The sequence below is a fragment of the Cyprinus carpio genome, chromosome A25 (assembly GCF_018340385.1).
Source record: "Cyprinus carpio isolate SPL01 chromosome A25, ASM1834038v1, whole genome shotgun sequence".
Lineage (NCBI taxonomy): Eukaryota > Metazoa > Chordata > Actinopteri > Cypriniformes > Cyprinidae > Cyprinus > Cyprinus carpio.
In genome coordinates, this window is record NC_056596.1 from 12,346,533 (window position 1) to 12,371,636 (window position 25,104).

Sequence of the window (25,104 nt, forward strand, 5' to 3'; positions counted from 1 at the left end):
TTCCCTGTTGTCATAACAATACCCTAGTAACCACATTAAAACATAGAAAGGGCAACTTCCGGCTGGGCTGAACTTTAAATAATGAATTTATCCAGGCGTTAATTAAACCAATAGAACGCTCGAAATGAAAAAAAAAACAAAAAAACAACAACATCTGAGCAGTGAAACAGCAGGGGGGCAAATAATGCCCGCATTAAAACCACGAGTGTGTAACGTTAGACCAGACTCTACAGTAAGGCTAGTCGCAGAGCTAACAGTCTCCCCCGCTCAGATCTGCCGCCTGTACTGCATTCTGTACATGCCCACCAGCGTTTATTAACAAAACAACCAGCCCATGCTGTAATCTGCGAATGACTGCATAAAGCTGAGCGACAATGGACTCGAAGAGGGAAAAGGTCAATGGTGAGTAAGTTGATAAAGCAGTGTTGTAATGTTAGCCCGTGCTAGCAACAGTAGCTGTCCACACACTGTGGTGCTGATTCACAAACAGACTTCTGTGATGGCTTGTGTTTTTATTTTGAAGGATATTTATTTTGTTTGGCAGCCTATTAAATATAGTCTTGCATTACTGTATCCTTTAAACGGTCTCTTTTTTAGGGAATAACTATCGCTTGTTACTCCGTACTTTGGTTCATTAAACACATGCTTTGGTTCCGATGATTAAACCAACTGTTGTTTGCGACAACTTTTAGTGGATCCACGTAATCTCAGCTATTTTAATTGAGTCTGCAAAACTCCTTCAAGTGGGGGCTGTGCGTGTTGTCATTTTTGTCTTAAAATTAACTAGAATTTATTATTATTATTATTATTATCCAAGGTAATTGAGTTAGGTGTAAGATTGTTTTTTATTTATTTATTTATTTTTCAATGTAATTCTGCACCTTTTTAGAAGAGCAGATTATAAGAAATCAATCCCATAACAGTGTTGTTATTATTATTATCTATGTACTATTGTAGTTTTTATTAATATTTTGAATTGGCTTTTATTTTTTGTACTTGTTCAGTTTTCATTTAATTTAAATTTTTGTTAATTTTAAGTCATTTTGTTATTTGTTTTAGTCATTTTTTTTTAAATATTACTATTGATATATTATTATTGATATTGATATATATTGATATATTTTTATTATATTTATTATTTCATTTCAGTTTTGATTTATTTTAGTTAGTAATTTTAGTTCTTTAACTTCTTTTAAATTTGTAGCCAGAGCAACATTTCTCATTTTTTTGTTAGTTTTTCATCTTTTTTTTAAGTATTATTTCAGCTTTTTTATTTCAATAGACAAAATAAATAAATAAATAAACAGTCTTAATTTTATTTAACGATATTAACCTTGCCCCGTCAAGCATTGTTTTTTAGAATTTAGAATAATATCACTGGCATGTTTTAAAATATTTCATGGACAAAATGTTTGTCAAAGGTTTTGACAAATGATTCATAAATAAAGTATATATCATTTAATAATATTATTTAGATTTTTTTTTTTAAAAATGCAGGGTTTTTGCATTAGTAATAGTCTGTAGTAATTATAACTGTATTTTTTAAATGGTACATCTTCTACATTAACAAATCAGCCCACTAAAGTAAAAATTTACATTACTTGCTGTTATTATTACATTTTTAAATATAAATTTAAATTGATCCCAAAGGTACAATCTGCATTAATTAGTTAATTTATTTATTTATTTGGTTAATAAGTTTATTTTACTTTATTAAATTAAAAAAAGAAGAAGAAGAAAAAGAAACAACAAATATGAAAGGACACAAATATAATATAATGATAAAAAATTTTAATTAAAAAAAGAATATTTGCTGGCAATTCAATTAAACCCGGAGGAGATCTGCAGCTGTAATCCAGTCTTTGAGAATTCAACAGAAGCAACACATAAAGCGAGATTAAAACTGTAATCACCATTTGAACCTTTGGATTAATGGAGAGCCACATTTATAATCTCCCCACAGAAAATACTGAACAGACCAGAAAGAGCTTTAATACTCTACAGACTATCAAAAAACTGCTGCTTAAATTGTGATCACACACTTTCTCCTCATTTTCCAGAAACAGAATGTGCAAAGATCACCACTGTGCTTCTGAAGTCCCGCACCGGGGAGTTTGATTTGGAGTCCATTATGTTTCTTAAATTAAGGAATTTAGGTAAGACGATACTGAATTTAGAATCTGGAGAATACATTCTCAAAATACACAAAAACTACATGTGTTTTTTTTTTTTTTTTTTTTTTTTTTTTTTTTTTTTTTTTGCAGGAATTTATGACCTTGGATGTATAGGACAGTGTATAAACCTGGAGAGGCTGGACCTCTCTGGAAATAACATCACAAATCTGGGGCCTCTTTCATCTCTACGAAGACTTCTTGTCCTTAACTTGTCAGCCAATAGAATCTCTAATTTAGGTAAAGTTATTTAAGTCTTAATGTTATAGTTTTCTCAAAAAATTAAATTTGCTGAAAATTTCGTCACCCTGTGGCCATCCAAGATGTAGGCCTAGATGAGTTTGTTTCTTCATCAGAACAGATTTGGGGAAATTTGACATCACATCACTTGCTCACCAATGGATCCTCTGCAGTGAATGGGTGCCGTCAGAATGAGAGTCCAAACAGCTAATAAAAACATAAATATAATCCACAAGTAATGCACACCACTCCAGACCATCGATTACATTTAAGTAAAAAGCTGTTTTATGGAAACAAATCCATACCTATATGCATTTTAACTTTAAACCATCACTTCTGGGCAGAATATATGTCCATAATCCATAATAAAATTTTCTCCAGTGAAAGAAGTCCATCTCCTGTTGTCGTCTTGCATCAAAATAGAACATTTAGAACTGTTTTATAACTATTTTAGACTGTTTTTGCTTGTAAACCTTGCTTGATTTGTGAATCCTGATTCAGTCAAGATGACTTTTTCAAGGGAGAAGGCAATATTATGGAGAGAGGACTATTGAAGGTTTAAAGTCTTAATGGATTTGTTTCTTACAAACATGCAGCTTTTCACTTCAAAGTATGTTAATTGATGGACTGAGATGTGGGGATTACTTGTGGATTATTGTGATGTTTTAACAATGCTGTTTGGACTCTCATTCTGATGGCACCCATTCACTGCAGAGGATCCATTGGTGAGCAAGTGATGTAATGCTAAATTTCACCTAATCTGTCTTGGATGACCTGAGGGTCAGTAAATATTCATTTTTACATGAACTATTCCTTTGATGTGATTATACATATACAGTGGCTTTAGAAAAGAATCACCCCCCCTTGAAAAAACAAACAAACACATTTTGTTGCTTTGCAGCCTGAAATGAGGACAAACACAGCTGTATTTACTCAGTGTGACTTATAACATGAAAGTGAAAAATATAGTCTAAGGAAAAAAAACAGAATCACTGAATTGGAAAAAGGATCACTCCCTCCTAAAAAAAGACTTGTATCCGGTTTAGCTCATCACCTTCTCAATGACACACAAAGCCATTTAACATTAAACTGTGATCAGCTGTGGTCATTTTGATTTGCTCAGCATGAAAAGAGCTTTCCTGGAGCATTTCAGTCCTTGGTAACTGCAACTGAAGCAAACAATCAACTATAGATGTCAGAAGATCTCCGGGATAAAGCTGTGGACAGGCACAAGTCAGGAGATGGATACAAACACATTTCAAAGGCTTTATCAATGCCTAGAAGCACAGTGAAGTCTATTATTAAGAAGTGGATGGTATCTGGTACAACACAGACCCTGCCTGGATCAGGACGTCACTCCAAACTGGATGAAAGAGCCGGAGGAAACTGATCAGAGAGGAGACCAAGAGACCTACAGCAACTCTGAAGCAGCTGCACGAATTTATGACAAAGAGTGGTCACTGTGTGCATGTGACAACAATATCACAAATCCTCTACAAATGTGGCTTGTATGGGAGGGTTTTAAGAAAAAGCCACTCCTCAAGAAAAAAACACATGCAGTCATGACTGAGCTTTGTCAAAACGTACAGTACTTTGAAGATTTTGAGGCAGATGAGACTAAAATGAATTTTTTTTTGGCCTCAACACCAAACGATATGTCTGGCAGAAATCCAATACAGCTCACCATCCAAATAACAGCATTCCTTCAGTAAAGTATGGAGGTGGTAATGTCCTGTTATGGTGGTGTTTCTCTGCAGCAGGAACTAAAGCACTTGTGAGAATAGAAGGAAAAATGGATGGGGCAAAATACTGTCAAATTCTAGAGGAAAATCTGCTGCCCTCTGCCAGAAAGTTGTCAATGGAAAGAAGGTTTACATTCCAACATGACACTGACCCAAAGCACACAGCAAAACTGAGCACACCGTGTTTGAAAGAGAAGAAGGTGATTGTCCTTGCATGGTCTAGTCAGAGCCCAGACTTAAACCCCACTGAAAATCCTTGGAATGATTGGAGTCAGTGCTATGAGACAGTAGTCATTTAAACAGGACACAGGTGATTTCTTTGGTACCGGTATGATGGTTGTGGATTTGAGACATGTGGCTCAGCGAGGTGATGAAGATATCTGTAGGACATCTGTCGGCTGTGCAGCACAGTCTTTCAGTACACTGCCAGGTATGTCGTCAGGACCCGCAGCCTTGCATGGGTTAATCCACGCAACTCAGTGATTCTGGTTGTAATTTTTTTTCTTTTTCTGACATGTATTTCACTTGAATGTTATAAGTTGCACTGAGTAAATAGAGCTGGATAAAACAAAAACTGTGTCCATATCGGTGCTATTATATCCGACTTTTGGAATTGAACATGTTTCTTTTCAGAACCCCTTTCCAACTGTGAAAGTTTACAGAGTTTGAATGTTGCTGGTAATGTGATACCAAGGTAAGCTGCATTTTTAGCTACACATATTTATCTGCTAGTCACCTTTCTATATAAGTAACACATGTTGCATTGCACCTACAGTGTTGATAATCTTCATGCACTCAAGCCTTTAAAGAAGCTGGAGAGCATTAGATTGAAGGACAACACCTATAATTACACCAATCCAGGTTAGCAGTTTTCTGGCTTTATTTGATTAAATGTTTTTGGAGCTCTAAATCTGGTCCTTCATTCTTACTAATCTATTTTGCTATAGCTTGCAAGAATTCATTATACCGGACACTTATTCTTGAAATGTTCCCAAACATGAAAGTGTTGGATGGTGAGTTTTTAATTGTATTTTGCTAAACACTTGTTTTTTTTTGTTTGTTTTTTTCACATACAGTTGTGATTTTCTCATCAAGTTATCAAATTTTCTTTTAATGTGTCATTTCAGGTGAAAGGGTGGTGGGACGTGGAAGTGACTTATACCAACTATGCAAAGACATTGATGATACAATTAAAGGTACTTGCTGGAAGTTTAATCCTGTTATTTAATAGATTTTAAGAGAAAAACTCAATGCACTTGTGTATTATATTATAACGTGCAATTTTGTGTATAATACCGTATGATAATATCTCACTTAATGCTAAAACAACTTTAAACATTTTTTTTTTTTCATTGTTTAATCTAATTAGTGCATGTTAACTTTGACAGCCCTAAAAATAAACTTCCATTCAACAGATTAGGTTTATTATTATTATTATTATTATTATTTAGTTAATTATTACTTTTATTCAGCAAGGATGCATTGCATTGATCAAAATTGACAGTAAAGACTTTTACATTGTTACAAAAGATTTTATTTAAAATAAATGCAGCTGTTTTGAACTTTCTATCCATAAATATTTCTCTGTTTTTTATGTTATTTATAGCAGGCATGTTTAAAAATGGCCATCTGCCTGAGTTGCCAGACACCAAACCTTGGGTGGATGATGATTTTTGGGAGATAAAGAGATCAGACAATGCCATAGTTGATGAAGCCTATAAACAATTCAGTGGTATGGACTAATCTTCAATCATCAAAACCATTTTCTAAACCATTCTTTACACATCAGCAGTCACATTTCCAATTTCCTGATTTAAGATCTTTTTGGTAATAAACTCAACAGATGTTCTTCATGAATGCAGGCTGCTGAACAGTCGAGCAGCCCACGTGATCTCACAAAATGAATGGACCGTCAGCCTCAAGAGCCATCCAAAGCAGTATGCCGTTTAAATCTGGGAATCTCTCGATCTCATTACGTTTCCAATAAAATGCATGTTTTTTCCCACAGCTTTTTTTATGCGTTTCCATAAGCTTTAAGTCCATAAGCTTGATGCGTCACCGGTGCCAGAAATCCAAAATGCTCCGTGTTGCCTGCAGTGTGAGGGTTTAGATTTTGTAATTACACTTGAGTTCTTTCTGATTTTCCACTGTTTAGAGAGACCGATACTTACACCTAATCCGGTTTGATCACTGTCTCAGGATGTTCAGAATCAAGACAATTCCTCTTTGCACTCCTAACACAATGCTGTATTTAACGTTATGCTTCAAATGCTGCTATTTGTATATTTCATAATGGTGAAGCACTTGTATTGTTTATTAACCACTTCTGAGGCTTTCCCATGTTGCTCTTCTTGTTTACAATTTTTAGTGAATGCATTTTGCCTTTTTATTGTATGCCTAATGTGGATGATTTTTTTCTAAATTGGTTGTTTCATACTATATTGCTCCTTTTTATTCGCTCAAGCAGCTTTGTGTTTTAAAATGCATCTAAATTGTATAATATATGATATAATGCATCTTTTTTTTTTTATTTACATTTTGTTGGATAGCCTAATATATATTCATGCCAGAAAATGTCTTTGTGTCTGTATTTATTAATCTTACACAATGTAAAAAAGCAGACTATTAAAAAGTTTCAGAGTGTTTAAATGGTTAAAGTGCTAGTCTACCCAAGAATTATATATTTACAAAGATGTTCTTTCTTCCATTGATTATAAAAGGAAAAATTTCCTGAATGTTGCCAGAATATTCTTTGAGAGAACTATACATTTAATGTTACACAAATAAGTGTTCCGAACACATTCAAGAAAATGTGGGGGGTATGAATGCACTGTGGCATCCGATGCAGTAGGGGGAGTTCAGCACGTCAGAGAATGCACAGAAGAGGGCCAGTACACGGGGTTGCCAGGTTTATTAAAATGCCCTTTTTGGAGTCTAACGTTGATAATTGAACGTCAGAGAATGCACAGAAGAGGGCCATTTTTTTTTATTAAATTTTTGATTTTAATTAAAATAATAATTATAATACACCTGATTATTTTAATTTATATTATAGGTACTTCTGATCAATTGATATTGCTATATATATATATTAAACTAACTAGGCCTAAATAATTTAATTTAAAAATTTAATAATTGCATGGTGATTAAGAAAATGCAATAATGTAACAATAATAATATAAGTATATAAAAATAATTTACGCCCAAAAAAAAAAAAAAATGCAAATATATATATACACACACACACATCAAAACTTAAAAAAAATAAAAAACCTGCCGTAAGGTAACGTTTAGCTTCCTAGAACTGTAGGTCCAATCTGGCAACCCTCGATACTCACAGCAGAGGATGAGACACTGGAGAGCTGAACTGAGTTAGTAGTAGTCCCCACTCCCCAGAACACGATTAGCACAGGATGGCTGGAAACGCGTGGAGGTCAACGGTAAGGATTATATTATATGAACAAACCATAGATTATAGCAGTCCGTGCTCTGTTACGCCAAATATCACTGTAAAGTATGAATGCAAGTATATAACGTTACTTCATTTGCGCAGAAAACGCTGCGTTGCAATAGAGATGCCACAGCGGCCCTGTACTGCATGCCCTTCACACCGGCACTTAACGTTACACGTTTAACACATTTAAGAGTTCTCAGTCAACTCGTCTACTAGTCTTTTAACAAATATAAATAAAGTTAAGAGAATGACACGATGCGTGTCGATCTCGGCCGAATGCGTGGATGAATCAGTCAAACGCCACAGATGTTCAACCTCTGCATTCATCATCACCATCCACACATTATGGTGTTTAATGCCCCAGAAAGTAGGTAAACTCAACTAAGAGGCCAGTACGGTCAGGCTGTAAAATAATAATAATAATAATAAAAAAACATTCTTGCATTTTCAGCCCATAAAACGTCTCGAGAGATGCGGCGAGCGGGACTCCGGAAGTAACAAAGACGCGAGTCTCAGTCCAGTTAGTTAATGCCAAATCTGATATGGACATTAAAATAGTCAGGGTGAGATAGAGTTTAGTAAAACAGCTGTTTTAAATGTGCTAGGGGAAACATCTAGCTGACTGGATGAAGGTCACCTCGACATGTTGAACAAGAGTTGACTGATGTCCAGACTAAACTAGACCAGCTGACCTCTAGTTTATGAGTTTTCTTCATGCACTGAATGTTCATCTAGAGAACATACAATCATGGATTCAAGTGATGAGGACATGAGAAGATACAGAAGATCCTTTGGTGTCCTTCAGATCTATGGGTTATAATGTAGTTTAGATTCATTTTACTAATATTGGATGGATGAAATATAAAATAGTTGTAAACGATGGGGGATCTGAGCTCTGCAAACCATAATATCAGAATGAATCGTTTCCACGGAAATACAGCGGCCCCAAATATGTTTGGACACTTAATGCCACACTTAAAATGCATGAATGTCATTGGGGTAAAAAAATTATTAATAATAATAATAAAAATGAAGAACACTAGACTTTTAGTCAAAACTAACTTAATTTTTCTTACCAAAGGTTTCTGGTAAGAAGGTACCTGAGGTGACAACCAAAAAGTGTTATAATAGTTACAGTTATCTCTGTTTTTAATGTGTATGTGTTATATTGGGGTTGAACAGAGAAAAAGGTGTTGGGTACTGGATATTGGATTTTTCTATTATTGGATACTTTGTTATCTATAATGCAGTGACACTCATATTTCTAAATGTGATTCTGAATGGAAATTAATTTTAGATTTTTTTTTTTATTATTATAATTTTTTTTTTTTGTTAAAGTGTCCAAATTCTTTTGAGGCTGCATATCTTGCTTCACAGTTTTACATTTACATTTACATTTAATCATTTAGCAGACGCTTTTATCCAAAGCGACTTACAAATGAGAACAGTAGAAACAATCAGATCAACGAGAAAACAACAACGGTATACAAGTGCTATGACAAGTCTCAGTTAGTCTAGTACAGAACACGTAGCCAGTTTTTTTTTTTTTTTTTTTTTTGGGAATATGATAGAAAAGAAAAAGAAAAAAAGGTAAGTACTAGTATTAGTTGGTTAAGTGCAGGCGAAAGAAGATGAGTCTTTAGATGTTTTTTGAAAATGAGTAAAGACTCAGCTGTTCGAATTGAGATCGGGAGGTCATTCCACCAGCTGGGAGCAGTCCAGGAAAAAGTCCGTGAGAGTGATTTTGAACCTCTTTGGGATGGCAACACAAGGCGTCGTTCAATTGCAGAGCGCAAACTTCTGGAGGGTGCATAAGATTGAACTAGTGAGTTTAGGCAAGTTGGCGCCGTGCCAGTGGTCGTTTTGTAGGCAAGCATCAGTACCTTGAATTTGATGCGAGCGGCTACTGGTAGCCAGTGTAACCTGATGAGGAGAGGAGTAACATGGGCTGTTTTCGGCTCATTGAAGACAACCCTCGCTGCTGCATTCTGGATCAGTTGTAGAGGCTTGATAGTACATGCAGGAAGGCCCGCCAGGAGCGCATTGCAATAGTCCAGTCTGGAGAGAACAAGAGCTTGGACAAGAAGTTGGCACCACTCTCTCACAGGACACATGGCTTTTTTCAAAAAAGAAGTAGTGTCCCCATCAGATCTGCTGTCGTCTTTGAGCGCTTAGTTTCAAAAAATCTTTCTCATTTCTGTTTGATCATCAGTGACCCGTAGCCTTTTGTTTTAGGCTGATTTAAGTTGAATATTCATATAATTGACCATGCAGGTTTGTGAAATTACACGCCTCATTTTACACCAAGGATATGTCCTTACTTATTTATTAACCAACATTTAATCACCTAACTAATTGGCTTGCTTTTTAATAGATGGCTTGGGCTTTGTGTATCAGCTTGATTTATCTTCCAGTCTTACTGATCTATTTGTACCTTTTAAAATGGTCTCTGCAGGTGTCCCATGTAATGGGAGCCATAAAGACTCAGAGCCCACTGCCCAGAACCTTCTCCAGAGGGGTAAGTTCAAATCAACTCACCATGGCAACGTAACCATGGTAAAACCATGTTTCTGGACACTTGCCATGGCATTTTTTTTGTTGTTGTTTACATATACCATGGTGATTGGATAGTATTTTTTTTTCAATACATTGGATGTAAATAGAGTGGTACACAAATATAATAAAAATTTAGATTTAGCCCCATGGTTTATGAAAGTAGTTTCTGGTCAAGTTTGGTCCTTTTCTAATTCTTACCCTTTTTAACATGAATATAATTTCAGAAATAAAGTTGTACTTGAAATAAACTTGTCCCAAACTAAAATATTTTACTTGTCCTAAATGAAATGTTTTAATATGTTAAAAATATTAGGAAAATGGAATTTGATTCAGGGAGTCAGTCAACTATAAAATGACCTTTAAGTGTGAAAATATACACATTTTGACAAGTAAAACTAATTAAATCATAAAATAAAAAAGATTTTGTATGTTACAAATTCCATATTTTATATTTCTATAGTAGTTTTATGAGTTTAAACTATATACTACATTGTTTGGGGGCAACAAAGTGGTACATAAAGGTCAGTTTTACTTGTCTGAAAGGCAAGTATTTGGAAGAGCTTAATGCGCAGCTTTGAGTATAAAGTTTCAATCACAAAAGAAGTCTTAAACATTAATTTTGCAGCCTGAAGAAACTGTGTAGGTGTGCCAGTTGAATAGTTCAGTCAAGATTGTTCACATGAAGGCTTTGTTTTTTTTTTTGGCATTAGTAAATAGAGAATGAGTCAGACCTATTCAAAACATACACTGCAGAAAAACTTGTGATTACGGGCCCATGCTTTATTTTGACAGATTCAAACGGTAACGTTAATTCCCGGAGATGGAATCGGTCCAGAGATCTCCACTGCAGTAATGAAGATATTTGAAGCAGCTAAGGTAAGTATCTGTTGTTTTACTCTTCGGGAATGCAGCCTAGGCTGCAAGTTGCAGCAAGTGCATTATGCAGGTTTTCTACACGAGTCAGGCTTAAAATTGAGCTACTGTGTTTTTTAACCCTTTTGTAAACTGCTTTATGACTTAGGTGTGAATTTCTTTTCTCGCCTAGGCACCGATTCAGTGGGAAGAGAGAAACGTCACCGCCATCAAAGGACCTGGAGGCAGGTGGATGATCCCTCCTGAGGCCAAAGAGTCGATGAACAAAAACAAAATTGGATTAAAAGGTAAATATGCAGACTGTGTGTCTCATATCAGGCATAGTGTGTATGAAACTCATGCTGAAAAAACTGAATTATGTTTCAGGACCCCTGAAAACACCAATTGCTGCTGGACACCCGTCCATGAACCTGCTGCTAAGGAAGACCTTCGACCTTTATGCTAATGTGCGTCCCTGCGTGTCAATCGAGGGCTATAAGACTCCTTACACCGATGTGGATCTGGTCACCATCAGAGAAAACACAGAAGGAGAGTACAGTGGGATCGAACATTTGGTAAGTATGAGTGCTCTCCTGTATTTTAATCTATTTAACCTGTAACTCAGCCAAACCAGGGACAGTTGATCGTATTCATTTGATTTCTGCTTCAGGATCTGCATTTGCAGGAATAGGTATTTAAACCCTTTGGATTTAAATAGAGTTCTGCCTCAATTGGATTTAGACCATTCATCATTACAAAAGTGATTCAGTTTAACAGAATTCTTGAGAATTGGTTTGAATAACTGTTTTGAGCTCATGCCAAAGCATAGAAATTAGGCTGACATCAAGATTATAGGGTTCACATACTTTTTCTGCAACTGTATATACATTTATCCTCCTTTAGACCTTTAGGTCCAGTATAGTACAACAGGGTGACATTTGACTTTTGGAGCCCTCCGCAGCTGATTGGCTCCCATTACAAATGTCAAAGGTTGTGCTATTGCCATCTAATGCTGTCTTAACCAGTTTCTCACACAGTGCTAGCAGGAATTCAGTGTCACAGCTCATATTTCAGTGCTGTTTATTCTTTAGGTAGGTGCCACATGGCTGCTGTAAATCAGTTGTCTCTGGTCCCAGTCCATAGTGTGTCAAATTGTTATGTGAAATAACCTTCAGGTCGTCACATTCAATTCATGCCATCTTCCCTTTGTCTGTTCACGTTATGAACTTGTACAATACCATTCAGGAGTTTGGGGTCAATGAGATGTTTTGTTTTTCAAAGAATCCTGAAAAAGCATTGATAATAAGAAATGTTTCTTGAGCTGTAAAGCAGCTTATTACAATGATTTCTGAAGGATCATGTGACACTGGAGACTCTTTACCATCACAGGAATAAGTTAGATTTTAAAACGGATTCAAATAGAAAACAGTTGTTTTAAACTGTGATAATATGATCATAATATTACTGTTTTTACTGTGGTTTTGACCAAATAAATGCAGCATTTGTGAGAGAGTTCTTTTAAAAACATTTTTAAAAATCATACCGACCCTAAACATTTGAAGAGTATTGTAAATTTAAAAATCCATTTACTTTTCTCAGATTTTCAGTGGACATCATTTTTTTACAGACCAAACACTTTTACAATAAATGGTACATGATGTGATTGTGTACATAAAACCTTAAGTTTACTGATCAAGTCCACCATATGAAACTTGCTGTGCAAAACGTCATCATATCTTGGCCTTTTGTATGAACTAACCTGACCCTGTTTTTTGAAACCTAAACATGTTTTTGTCAAGATAAAGTGATTTGAACAAAACTGGCTCTATCTCAATATTATTTTCACTCTTAATCAGATTGTGGATGGAGTTGTGCAGAGTATCAAACTGATCACAGAGGACGCCAGCAGACGCATTGCTGAGTATGCATTTGAGTACGCCAGGAATAACCAAAGAACCAGTGTCACGGCCGTTCACAAAGCCAACATCATGTAAGAGTCACAAATCTCATAGTAACACAGTAGCTATGAAGAATTGCTGGCAACAAATGTCTTGATGGATCTAATTGCAAAATAATTGTAAGATACAGTGATGCTAAATTCAGTGATGTCTTCTAGGCGAATGTCTGATGGTCTGTTCCTGAGGAAGTGCAGAGAGGTTGCTGAGAATTTCAAGGACGTGAAATTCACCGAGATGTATCTGGATACAGTCTGTCTCAATGTATGTTTACAAGACAACAGAGTTTTCTTTATTCAGAGTTTGGTCTTTTTACTAATTTGCCCTTTTTTACTTATACTGTGAAATATGGAAAATACAGAAAACTTTTGCATTGCTTTCAATTGTTAAAGATATTTTGGGCTTGATGGAAGTCAACACTTTTGGTTTGGGTTCCCTGTAGTTTCATCAACAATTGAAAGTAAATATTCCCTCCTCTTGTAAATTACATTTCATGATGATCAAGTTTGTAATCATTCTCAAACCGAGTTATTAGAAGAAATACTCAATGTAGTGACTCAGAACTTCACTTTAATACAATCTTTCATACATTACTTTGTGTTGTGATTTATCCACTAGATGGTGCAAGATCCATCTCATTTTGATGTACTGGTAATGCCTAATCTTTATGGCGACATCTTGAGGTGAGTGTATGAAGCATCATAGAATAATAGTATATGTGATATGGTTATCTATGAAGTGCATGTGTCATCAGCCTTTGATTTGGGTTTCAGTGATCTGTGTGCTGGATTGATTGGGGGTCTTGGAGTCACTCCCAGTGGGAACATCGGAGCAAATGGTGTTGCTATATTTGAATCAGTACGTATTGGACTCTGGAGGATGATGCAGTAGCTTTACAATGGAGTGATTGATGATGAATAGCAATATTCCATGTATCCTAATCCTTTTATTGTATATGTTAGGTACACGGAACTGCCCCCGACATCGCAGGCAAAGACCTGGCGAACCCAACCGCCCTTTTGCTGAGTGCTGTCATGATGCTGCGCCACATGGGACTGCATGGGCACGCTAAAAAGATTGAGACCGCCTGCTTCGACACTATTCGTGACGAGAAGGTAAGATCAGTCATTTGGACATGAACATGAATTTAGCTTCTAACATCAAGACAGGATATATTTTTATCTCTGTTGCCCGTCTTATATTTCAGGTTTTGACTAAAGACCTCGGTGGAAATGCTAAGTGCTCAGAGTTCACAGCTGACATCTGCCGAAGAGTGCAGGACATGGATTGAGGCTTTTCTAGTGTCTATGTTCGGATCTGATGCCTAAAGAACTGATGGTCAAAAAAAAAAAAAAAATTAATCTTCGCATCATTCTGATATCTGCTCACAATTCTACTAAGTGTCTGCATTTTTGTTTCTCCAGAACCGCAAAGCACCGTCTAAAATTCTTGTCCTTCAGTGACTGTATTTGTGAGCTGTTTTAATCTGTCAAAAAGGAACTACATAATCTAAGATAAACTGTATTTATTGCCTAGATATTTACTCTGGTTTGATGTGTTTTGAAAATTTGCCTTTCTGTCACATTACGGGAATCAAAATATTAGGGGCTTAAATACATGGTATTTTGAATTTATATATATATATATATATATATATATATAAAAGTGTGGTAGTATATATATATATAAAAGCTTTAAAGTGTGGTAAATCCGTTTAAAAAAAGTGAATATGTTTCACATTTTTTATGCTTAAGCTTTTACATCAGCTATGAACTTTGCATTATGGTTAACAATTAATATAATTCAAACAGCTCTTGACCTTTGCTGTGTCAGTTGTGAAATGACTGTACTATCAAGACATGACTGTGGATGGAATATATATATGTCTATTTTTACGGACAAAACAACCTATGTCTTTGTTTTATAGAGCACTTTTTATATGATCATTATGATACTGCATAAACAAGATTAGAGGATTACCATATAAGTATATAGACAAAGCACAACTTTAATTTTTAAGATCTGGTCAAAACTTACAGGAATATTAAACTTATAACATCCAATTTACAATGAAGACAATTAACAGTATGTTATTTAAAAAAAAATCTGGGCACTTTGTGTTGTTAGATTAAAAAAAAAATCATTACAAATCTAATTTCTACGATATAATTGGCCAAAAAAGAAACGGAATCTTTAACAGAGTTACAGCCAAGTCTGGAGTTCATCTATTCTCTGTAAAAACTCTCTATTTCACTGAGATATATCTGCAACACCGCTGGGCGACGAAGTTTCATTGTAGGACCTGAAAAGAAACAAATTCTATTATCTTTGGTAAAAACTATTTTTTCAGGTTTAATAGATCCAGGTTATGATCCATCAGAAAATACATAATTTTTTATTCCCATTGGATGTCTGTTGGGAAGTGTTCACGGTACTCACCTAGTTCTCCTCCAACAATTGAGAAATCTTTCCCTAATATGATCCATTTTTGAATGCGCTGGGCATTTGAGGTTGCTTTTGAATTGACCCGTGCAATGCCCTCTTCAATGGACTGATAAACTAGCTTGTCTTTTCCACCAATGATGTCCGACACCTTTGTCGATTGGCTACCAAGCCGCTGACAGAATTCCACAGCCTCCAAGCTAAGAATGTCAGTGGGCTCTGTAGTTTCTGGATTGATTGTGCACTATCCAAGCAGAGGTAGAGTGGATTAATCTACATGCTTGTGGAGGTGTTGAAGCCAGATTTTGTCTCAAAGCATAGTTTACCTTTAGCGTTAGCAGGATGGACAGAAATTTCCTCTTGTCTCCAATCAACATGGCATTGCTGATGATTGGCAACTCCTGTTTAACAGCATCCTCTATGGGAAGTGGGGGAATGTTCTCTCCTCCAGCTGTGATTATAAGCTCTGAATGGAAAGAGATTGAATGGAAATGCCATTTAAAGAGAACTTTAATCCAATTATAGCATCGAAGCTAGTAAAAATGCATAGGATTCAAAATAAAATACCTTTTATTCTTCCAGTGATGTAAAGAAAGCCATCTTCATCTACCCTTCCCAAGTCTCCAGATCGAAGCCAGCCATCTTCATCCAAAGCCTCCTTTGTTTTGTCCTCCATGTTAAGGAATCCCATGAAGACATTGCGGCCCCAGAAACACACCTCTCCAATGCCATCACCATCTACATTTACTAGTTTGTATTGGCAGCCTGGAACCACCTTACCACAGCTAAAAGAGTTTAAGGAATTGTTACACATTAAACTTGTTGATTATTGGCCTTAGGATTGAAGGTACTCAGCCTGTAAGATGAGGTAAGAGGGCTTGCCTTGAAAACTGGTACGCTTTCGGCCCAGACATAAAGTGGGGTCCTGAGCTTTCACTCATCCCGTAGGCTTCATAAAGCCGAATGTTGAGGCCGAGGAAGAACTGAAGAGTTTCACTTCCAATGGGTGCTGCTCCTGAGAAGAACTTCACACAATTGGAGAAGCCCAGCTCGGCACGAAGCTTCTGCAAGACCAGGCTGTCCGCAAGAGTAAAGAGGAATGACTTCTCATCCCTGATTTGATGACAGTGGTCATAAAAACAAGAAAAGTTCAGATAACATGAATGTAACATAACAGACAATGATATACTGTAAAATGATTGACATACTTGGTAAGCCTTTGATTAGCCTCCAGACTAACAGACATGGCCCATGTCACTAGTTTCCTTTTCATGTATCCACACTGTGAAATGCCTTCCTTGATCTTTTCCATAATTTTTTCCCAAACACGTGGAACGCCCATGTGGGCTGTAGGGGTTGCCTCTCGAAGAGTGTCTACTAAACTCCCCTATAAGAGAACATCACATTTTAGGTAGTTCTTATCACACTGATGTATGTTCAATTGCTCATTTTTCTAATTAATTTGCTGTTTGTTATTTGATGCTATAAAAACAGTGCGTGTTGTCATGATTTTGGGTCTGTTGGAGTTTGGGCAAGTGGACTCAGGCTCCAAATGAATTACTACTCCACAGACTTGGGCTCCAAATGATGTCATTGCCATTAGATGACAGCGGCCATACTTGGACTTTTTGGCTTCAGTTTTCTATAGTAGAAGGAACTGGAGATGCGTTATCCATCTTTTTTAGTCTATGTTATGGATTTAGGAGCATTTGGATCTCAAACAACTTCAGGTCTCTGGCTGGATTTGGAGTTGATCTACTTAGGTCCTGGCCTGGTTTCGACTACAACTAATATTTGATGACGACACCAGTTACAGCCTCTAAAGCAGGGGTTCCACTTTCCAGTAGAGTGTGCAAGATTAGTAGAAACTTTAGGGCAGGCAAATGGAGCTAAACTCTATGGGAAGGTGGCCCTCCAGGAGTAGGACTGGGTGCTCTGACCTAAAGCTTAACAAAAGTCCTGTTCTTGAACATTTACCTTTAGAGCATCTGGCTGAGCAAAAGACACTTGCTCCCCCCATTGGATCCCTGTCCAGAGATCATAGATCTGAGCGGCAATATGGCTGAGTGGAAGGTAGCTGACCAGAGACTCTTGACTGATTTCAGCTGGCTGCATATCTCCAGCCCTGCTTGCATGGTGGGCTGTCCATGTGATCTGTAAGAGTCCAGAATTCAAAATTGTCAAAAACCTGCAACACAACATTGCTGCTAGATTGTGAATGTCATTTTCCATAGCAGCTTACATTGTCATGACTTAGCATCACTCCTTTTGGTGATCCGGTTGTTCCAGAGGTGTAAATAAGTACACAGCATTGATTGGCTTTCTGGCTACAAATGACTTCATCTAGTTCTTGATCAGAGACTTCCAGTCCTAGTCCCATGAACTCTTCCCACTGTTCAAAGTCAAATATTTATGGTAAGTCTTTGGGTAACTTTGACTTACGTGGATCTCTATATATCATACACTCACTGAATAGAGATTGGGCAACTTCTCCTTCAAAGATCCAGAATACTGTACTATGGCTTTCAAGTGTGGAAGCTTATCCTTTACCTAACAAGACAAACAGGAGTATTAATCAGCTTGTTCACTGTGTATGAGGAGGTCCATGTTTAGAATATAAAGTAGACCAAATATTACCTCTAAAATCTTATCCAGCTGCTTTTGATTTTCCACAACAATGACATTGGCTCTTGAGTCATTAGCAACATAGAGGCAGGCATCTGGTGAGTTTGTGGTATAGATACCTGCCATTATACCCCTATCACAAACAAAAATATAGTTGTGAGGGCAGTGATCCTAGACCTAATACTCCATTTCCATTTTAATAAGTTCATTTAAGGTTATATTTGATGTTAATGGCCTCTGCAACATCTTGACCAATTTGTAAACAAGCTTTTTACACTTGAGATCGTTAACCCAGGGGCATTTTTAGTAATCCTGGGATATATTTTGTTCCATGTTTCACACCAAGTACATTTACATGCACTTTAAAAATTAGATTTTGTAATATTTTGTAATATTTGTTAAAGTGCCCCTATTATTGTCATGCTACTGTGTTGATGAACTCACATGAACACAATGATGCTTGTCTTAAATAAATCCACAGAAGGTAAATCCAAACAGAGAGAAGGCTTGCAACACACGTAACATCAATGAAACCAGACAAATGAGGACTCAAACAGAGAAACTTAAATACACAGGATAAGGGGGAGCACAGCAGAACAGGAAAATACAATTAAATTAAAAACCATAGCAACAGATCAGACACGCAGACAGGAAATTAACACAAGGACAGAAATCCAAGCTACACTGAATTTAACTGTGACAGTATGCCCCCTCCCAAAAAGGTGCAACCTCGTGCCGACAATTCACTGATGGGAGGAGGTTTAGGTTGAGGAAGATTGGTGATTGTGAGTAGTGAACAGAGATCCAGAGGAGGTGATGGAGGAAACCAGGAAGGTGCTGGTGGTGTTAGGATCCAAGGAGATGTTCGGGTGGCTCCCCATGGTGGCTTAGCAGGAGGCAGGAGCTATGGTGGAGGTAAGGCTGACGACACCAGGGGCCGACCAACAGAGACAACGCCGATGGAAGAGGACCCCCAGGAGGAGACAGAGTGAAGAGCCAGTGTGACACTGAGGGTTAAGGCGGAGTCAGTGGCTGTGGTGACTGAGGCAGAGGCGGGAACCTGGAAGACCTTGGCAAAGCCGGAGCGACTGAGGACCAAGGTGGAGCCGTAAGGGAATGAGGAGCCTGAGGGATGGAGGGACGAGATGAAGATGGAGCCGGAGGGACAAGGGAGCCTGGTGGAGCCAGTGGGATGACAGGCCACTGTGGAGATGACGGAGCTAGGAGCCAAGGTGGAGCCGATGGGTCGAAGGGTCAAGGGGAAATCCAGGCCTTGGAGGCAAAAGGTGGAGACGGGGGATCTCCACGCTAAGGCAGATCTGGAGACTGGAAGACCCACATCGAGACAAAGCTCCAGGATTGTGCTGACTGAGGGTGAGCTGAGGGGTTTGCAGGACCAGCGGAGACAGGGATGAAGAACTGGAAGGTATATGGAAAGGAGGCTGTAGAAGGAGGATGGGAAGGAACACAGGAGGCACCGGAAATTCAGGAGATTCAAGAGGTCAGGGCTGGACGAAACCAGTGGAAAGACAGATGGCACAGGGCCATACATGAAATTATCCGAAATCAATTTAGAATCCAATTGTACCTCACCCTAAGTGTGGGAGGGGCTTTATTCTATCCCCTCATACTCTGTCTGCGTTGGGCTCAGGTAGACGCTCCGTGCAATGGGGTGACTGGCTGGGCACTGGGTTGGGAATGGGGCTGGCATCTTCATCCACAAGGCCGACGGTTAAGGCAGACCCTCCTCGGACAACTGCACTCATGTGGCAGTGTTCAGTCCTGCGTGCAGGAACGAACACAGGCAGTCGTCCAGGAACATGGTCTGATGGGAGAGACATGCTTTTCGATGGAGAGATTCCCCTGCTCAAGGCAGGGCAGGTGAACAGCGGCAAAGTGATCCATTGACCAAAACAAACAAAAAACACTGACAAACTGAAAAAATAAAACAAGATAAAAGGCACACTATTACTTATTTTCTTTTTGGGGTCTGGTCTTTGTCACAGCTACGCTGCACACGAATGCACAAAGACGGAGAAAAAGGTTTATAAAGTCTTTAATCCAACGTACAGGTAATCCAACACACAGGTAGCATTAACGTAGATGAGACCAGACAAACTAGTGTTTGAATTAAATAGGTTTACATTTATGCAAGGTCAAAAAACGCTTCAGTTTTCTCAAAATATCCATTTAATATCAGCTCATTTTCCAACGATTCTCAAACGATGGGTTCAAATCCGTTCAAAAATTAATTCTCTCTAAACCCATCCTTTCTGTGAGCCTACTCTAATCTGACTGGCCAGATGGCCCAGTATGTTGTGATTGGTCTACCACCTACCGGGTCTCCGAAAAGATACACCCATTGCCATAGTTCCGTATTTTGAACACTCAACAGAAAATATAAACATCTATTGTTTACCATACTTGTAGGTTGTGATTCAGTGGAGCCAGCTGGTCCAAATAAAATGGGTACTGTCCCATCTTTTAGCAGCAAGCATTTTGTGAATCCTGTGTTGAACACTCTGAGATTAGAGAAGCAGTCATCAGTAAAATGACGGGAACACACAAAAAAGATTGTGGTTGTACTGCTGTGATACAGTGGAAAAAATGATTTTTAACCACTGATTTTTTGCAGCCTCATCTATCGGAAGTGAAAATAAAACAAATTTACTTCCATAACGTTGGATACAGCATCTTCTCGACATGATGTTTACCACACAAACAAGCTACAGTGTTTGAGGGTGGGTCAAGTTGTTCGTGGCTACCCAATGTAGAACACACATACTATGTTGTGCAAATGTTATGCAAATGTATTACACTGTGACATGTAGCAATTGTGGAAGTGGGATTCAAATTACTGACAACTCGTTTAGGTTGTTCAGAAATTAATTCTTAATTTTGGGAGACAATAACTTTATTTATCATGCACTTTCGGCTTTACAACTTTGCAGATTTTTTTACATTCACATACAGCTACATTACACACTGCATTAAAGGCAATATTTTAAATGGCATAATAGGGGCACTTTAAGTTAACTAACAGACAAATTGCAATAATGCAATTGTATCTTGGCTTCATCCAGCATGTGTTAATCAGAATACAGTTGGCCTCCGTTTTCTGATCATTTAAATGCTCGATTTAAGCTTGGACAGAGAAACTGACCTTGTAGTTTGACTACAAAAAAAATAATAAAAAAATATACCGGCTGCACCTTGATTATTGCAGTACAATTCAAATTTAGCAAAACCAAAAATTACAAGTGTGAAATTTTAAGCTTAAAGTAAAAAAAATAAATAAAACCTACAGGTTTTTTCTCACCCTGCAAAGACAGCTCCAACAGCAGCAATAAACCACTCTGCTGAATTGAATCCCAGGATGGCTACACTGTGGAACCGCTCCAGACCAAGCTAGGAGAATGTTCAAATATTTTATTATATCCAATCCATAACTTACATGAGAATGAACTGTGCAAATCAACTTTGTAACATGAACATGTTATGTATAAATTAGTGTTTAAGAAACTGCTCTAAGATCACCTTTAGAAAGCCTTTGGCGGCCATTCGACTGAGGTGATAATATTCCGAAAAGGTAACCTTTTCCCACTTGTTGCCTTTTTTGCTTGCCAAAGCGGTCAGCTTCCCGTACTTCTGAACTGAGTTGGTAAACATCTGATGCACAGTGATGGGCTGTTCTGGACAAAGTTCATCCATTCTCAGCTGAACTGATCCGCTGGCCTCTGTAGTCCACAGAGATTGGGCTGGGGCCAATTCTGCACCTGCCAGAACCTCCTCAATGCTCTTTTTCTCTGCTGCATTGAATAGATAATGACTAAGGTCAATGACTAAAAATTGGATGATGTGAACAACAGGAATAGAAGGTCAGAACATAATCCTGATCTCCAAACTCTAAACATGCTAAACAAAATAATAGTTACTCTACTTACACAATCCATCCTCAACATCCTGCTGCAAAAGGTCTGTCATGGGTGAACAGGCCAAGCTGAAACACAAATTGCTGGTCTGTTAGATAGCAGTGGACACCCGCTCTCCCTGCAGTCAGACCCGGCTCTACTGTAACCACTCAACAGCATTGTAAGACCCCACAATGACATGTTTGGGTTACTAAGTACTAAAGCCCCAACAACTTTGTTAACAAACGGGGGCCCACAAAATGTGTGAATTTAGTTCCCATCAGTCATGGAAACTTTTATTTTCTCTTTCACTTCAGTTCTTGACATAACAGCCACAAGTGAGTGGGCACATTAAGTTGCTTTAAACTTGGCATCCCAACAAAATGAAAGACTTAATGCTCTTTTTTTTTTAACAAGAGTGCCAGAACTGGCAGCTGGGCTGATTTCATTTCCTCTGCTCATTTTGATTCAGTGTTTGGTGAAAAGCACAAAGTAATGTTCTACCAAACTCTTTAGAAAAACAAGACATTTTACATCTTATTCTCATCTGTGGCAACCTTAGTTGAACATAACTTCACACAAACTAAGTTTCTCATTGTTAAAGGAATATTCACATTTTTTAACAAGTGCCATAAACATAAAAAAGCTGAATTAATGCTTTCCTAAACTGTTCCTAAAGATGTCACAGTGTAAGTTAATTCAACAAATTATATTAATCACATGCACATACCTTTGTCCAAGCTGGTTATTGGTTGGATCAGTTTGCTGGTGTATTTGAGTGCTGGTGCTCATGCTGACTGCAGGACTGGTATGAAATGTTCAAAGATTGTCCGGTTCTTGGCATAATGGGGACAGAACGAAGCAATGAATAGCTCCATGAGGTACCATCACAATTCTCCGAATGAAAAACTTCAGCTATGTGCTTATTTTTTAAGATGCTCTGAGTGTGTCAAGCTTCTGGGAAATGTTCATAATGAAGTTCTTTGCTTAGGAAAAGTTGGCAAAAAGTTTATTCAGTGTGAAATTTCTTTGGGTGAAAACAGTGCATTTTAATGAGTCTGTGGGTTTTCATATGTTAATTTGTTACTGTCCTTAGAATTTGTGTAAAACAACCCACTCAGCAGAATTTATTAAAGGTTATTCTGACTTATTTTCAATAAAATTAATTTATTTCTAATGGGATTTTTTCTATTTTTGTTTTATCACCTTTAGGAAAAGAGAGGAAGAGTCATATTATTTTTTTTCCATTCACAGAACTGCTCTTCTGTAAATTAATTTTTTTTTGTGCTTTTTTGTGTTCCAAACTCTAAAGTCTCTTACGTCAAATCAAGTCCTTTCTGTTCAGTGCAACAAATCACACAAGCTTAAATGTATGGGTCAAATACAAATAAGAGTGCCCATGATAAAGAAAAGGAAAAAATCGATTTAACTCTAGTTTAAAGCATACATGTCAAGTTCTCAGAAATGTACCCTTTGCAATCATGTTGGTGTGATTTGGAAAAAGTTTAATAATGGCTGAAAATGTTATACCATCAAGGAAAGAGTAATCATCCCTTCAGTACATGTTAGCGGGAACTTTAATCATCCTTTTAATTAAAAAAGCTTTAAATTATTATTATTATTTTTTAAGGTAGAGACTTTAATGACCTTGTCATGTGGGTTTAGGTCCTCTATTATATTAAGATTTATGTGTTTTTATGAATGTTGTTTGCACCACATGACTTTGATTTAGTTGACCATTGTTTTTCCAAGTATTAGAATAACAAGAAATAAAAAATACATTTCAAAAAGATATGCTAAATTAGTTTTTTTTTCTTTGTTATGATATCAGAATCATTGATTCAGTTTGAATTTTTACTTTATCTGCCCCAAATATCAAATTATAAGTTTAATTGCACTTTTTACTATTTTATTAAGAAATTAATAGATCTGAAAATATGAGTCATGTTATTGATCTATAAGTTAACATGATGACATATTGAGCACGTTAACCGACCAAAAGTCCTCAACTTGCCAAACCTCATTAAATCTATATAATATAAAAAGTTTGTAGGCCTACCATAAAAGTTGTACTTTATGCAAAGTGTATGATATAGTATAAATAATATTCATAACAATATGCATAAGAAAGAGCAATACAACACTCTTTTTTCTATTGTTAGTGTTTTCTATATTAAAAGGAAAAAGTCTTACCTGTATTAGTGGTTCACAAGCTGCACGCGCAGGTGTTGAACTTCAAGACCCTCTTCACCGCTGGCAGACGACAGGACGCTCTTGGGGTTTTAATAGAGTACAGGTCAACATCCACGTCATCAAACAGTTTGTCCTCTGCGCTCTGAAGTAACCTGTTAGTAAAGAGAAACCGCTACAAATGATTCAGTGGGTGAGTGTGCTGTCCGAACTCATGTGACCTATTAATTGGCCGGTTCAGATTCACAGGATATTTCTACTGAAATATTGTGGGGTATACTGTAATATCCCATGCCAGAAGTATTGAAGGATTTATAATGACAGAAACCAGCAAGAGATATATCTAAATAGCCTATATAAAGGAATTAAACAGAAAAAAACACCCTAAACATTTAAATTAATTAAAGAAATTATGACTACTCTCTTTTTAAATATTAATAGGCTACCTATGTATTTCTGTCTAGATGTAGAGATGGCCATGAATCGAAGCAATTTCCACTTAGGCCTACATCTTAAGAGTTAATGTCCTCTAAGTCTTTCTGAATGCTGGATTGTGGCCCTCTGGTGACCAAAACGATGAATAGCTACTGGTTTCAAATCTGAAAACAAAACGAATGAAAACATACAGGTGCATCTCAATAAATTAGAATGTTGTGGAAAAGTTCATTTATTTCAGTAATTCAATTAATTTTTGAAACTCATGTATTAAATAAATTCAATGCACACAGACTGAAGTAGTTTAAGTCTTTGGTTCTTTTAATTATGATGATTTTGGCTCACATTTAACAAAAACCCACCAATTCACTATCTCAACAAATTAGAATACTTGCTGGCCAGTCAAGCACACCAACACTATGGTCATTTAACCAACTTCTGGTGCTTTTGGCAGTGTGGGCAGGTGCCAAATCCTGCTGGAAAATGAAATCAGCATCTTCAAAAAGCTGGTCAGCAGAAGGAAGCATGAAG

General features: G+C 37.2%; 3 protein-coding genes across 7 annotated transcripts; 2 read left to right on the top strand and 1 right to left on the bottom strand.

The window, feature by feature from the left end:
* The first annotated feature begins 56 nt into the window (after window positions 1-56).
* On the top strand, window positions 57-7,020 carry LOC109105559 (leucine-rich repeat-containing protein 61-like). Its single transcript, XM_042715561.1, has 9 exons — window positions 57-402; window positions 2,061-2,156; window positions 2,265-2,411; window positions 4,787-4,847; window positions 4,929-5,014; window positions 5,101-5,166; window positions 5,281-5,349; window positions 5,760-5,885; window positions 5,997-7,020. Exons 1-9 carry the CDS (start codon window positions 375-377, stop codon window positions 6,101-6,103), a joined length of 786 nt encoding a protein of 261 aa, XP_042571495.1. The 5' UTR covers window positions 57-374; the 3' UTR covers window positions 6,104-7,020.
* Window positions 7,021-7,441: 421 nt separating this feature from the next.
* Window positions 7,442-14,877, top strand: LOC122135609 (isocitrate dehydrogenase [NAD] subunit alpha, mitochondrial). Its single transcript, XM_042715568.1, has 11 exons — window positions 7,442-7,593; window positions 10,063-10,125; window positions 10,956-11,039; window positions 11,209-11,323; window positions 11,403-11,590; window positions 12,872-13,005; window positions 13,132-13,234; window positions 13,589-13,653; window positions 13,744-13,828; window positions 13,933-14,085; window positions 14,178-14,877. The coding sequence occupies exons 1-11, from the start codon at window positions 7,567-7,569 to the stop codon at window positions 14,259-14,261; spliced, it is 1,101 nt and encodes a 366-aa protein (XP_042571502.1). The 5' UTR covers window positions 7,442-7,566; the 3' UTR covers window positions 14,262-14,877.
* An 85-nt stretch (window positions 14,878-14,962) lies between these two features.
* On the bottom strand, window positions 14,963-24,288 carry LOC109051267 (long-chain-fatty-acid--CoA ligase ACSBG1-like). 5 transcript variants are annotated; one of them, XM_042715565.1, is made up of 15 exons: window positions 24,142-24,288; window positions 22,679-22,784; window positions 21,982-22,037; window positions 21,575-21,846; window positions 21,357-21,445; window positions 18,050-18,170; window positions 17,882-17,962; window positions 17,655-17,804; window positions 17,390-17,566; window positions 16,621-16,799; window positions 16,295-16,489; window positions 15,980-16,197; window positions 15,739-15,878; window positions 15,410-15,656; window positions 14,963-15,272 (listed from the first exon to the last, which is right to left on the bottom strand). In XM_042715565.1, the coding sequence occupies exons 2-15, from the start codon at window positions 22,738-22,740 to the stop codon at window positions 15,196-15,198; spliced, it is 2,064 nt and encodes a 687-aa protein (XP_042571499.1). In that variant the 5' UTR covers window positions 22,741-22,784; window positions 24,142-24,288; the 3' UTR covers window positions 14,963-15,195. The 5 variants fall into 5 exon arrangements, with proteins under 5 accessions (XP_042571499.1, XP_042571498.1, XP_042571497.1 ...); XM_042715564.1 differs by having other exon boundaries at window positions 16,295-16,525; XM_042715563.1 differs by having other exon boundaries at window positions 16,295-16,537.
* Window positions 24,289-25,104: the final 816 nt, after the last annotated feature.

Coding starts and splice junctions, on each gene's coding strand:
- LOC109105559 (XM_042715561.1), top strand. CDS start 375: ATGGACTCGAAGAGGGAAAAGGTCAATG. Junction 5,167..5,280: donor AAACATGAAAGTGTTGGATG/GTGAGTTTTTAA, acceptor GTGTCATTTCAG/GTGAAAGGGTGGTGGGACGT. Junction 5,350..5,759: donor CATTGATGATACAATTAAAG/GTACTTGCTGGA, acceptor TGTTATTTATAG/CAGGCATGTTTAAAAATGGC.
- LOC122135609 (XM_042715568.1), top strand. CDS start 7,567: ATGGCTGGAAACGCGTGGAGGTCAACG. Junction 13,829..13,932: donor GTGTTGCTATATTTGAATCA/GTACGTATTGGA, acceptor TGTATATGTTAG/GTACACGGAACTGCCCCCGA. Junction 14,086..14,177: donor ACACTATTCGTGACGAGAAG/GTAAGATCAGTC, acceptor CTTATATTTCAG/GTTTTGACTAAAGACCTCGG.
- LOC109051267 (XM_042715563.1), bottom strand. CDS start 22,740: ATGAGCACCAGCACTCAAATACACCAGCAAACTGATCCAACCAATAAC. Junction 17,567..17,654: donor TGATGCTAAGTCATGACAAT/GTAAGCTGCTAT, acceptor GGACTCTTACAG/ATCACATGGACAGCCCACCA. Junction 15,879..15,979: donor CATCACTGGAAGAATAAAAG/GTATTTTATTTT, acceptor CTTTCCATTCAG/AGCTTATAATCACAGCTGGA.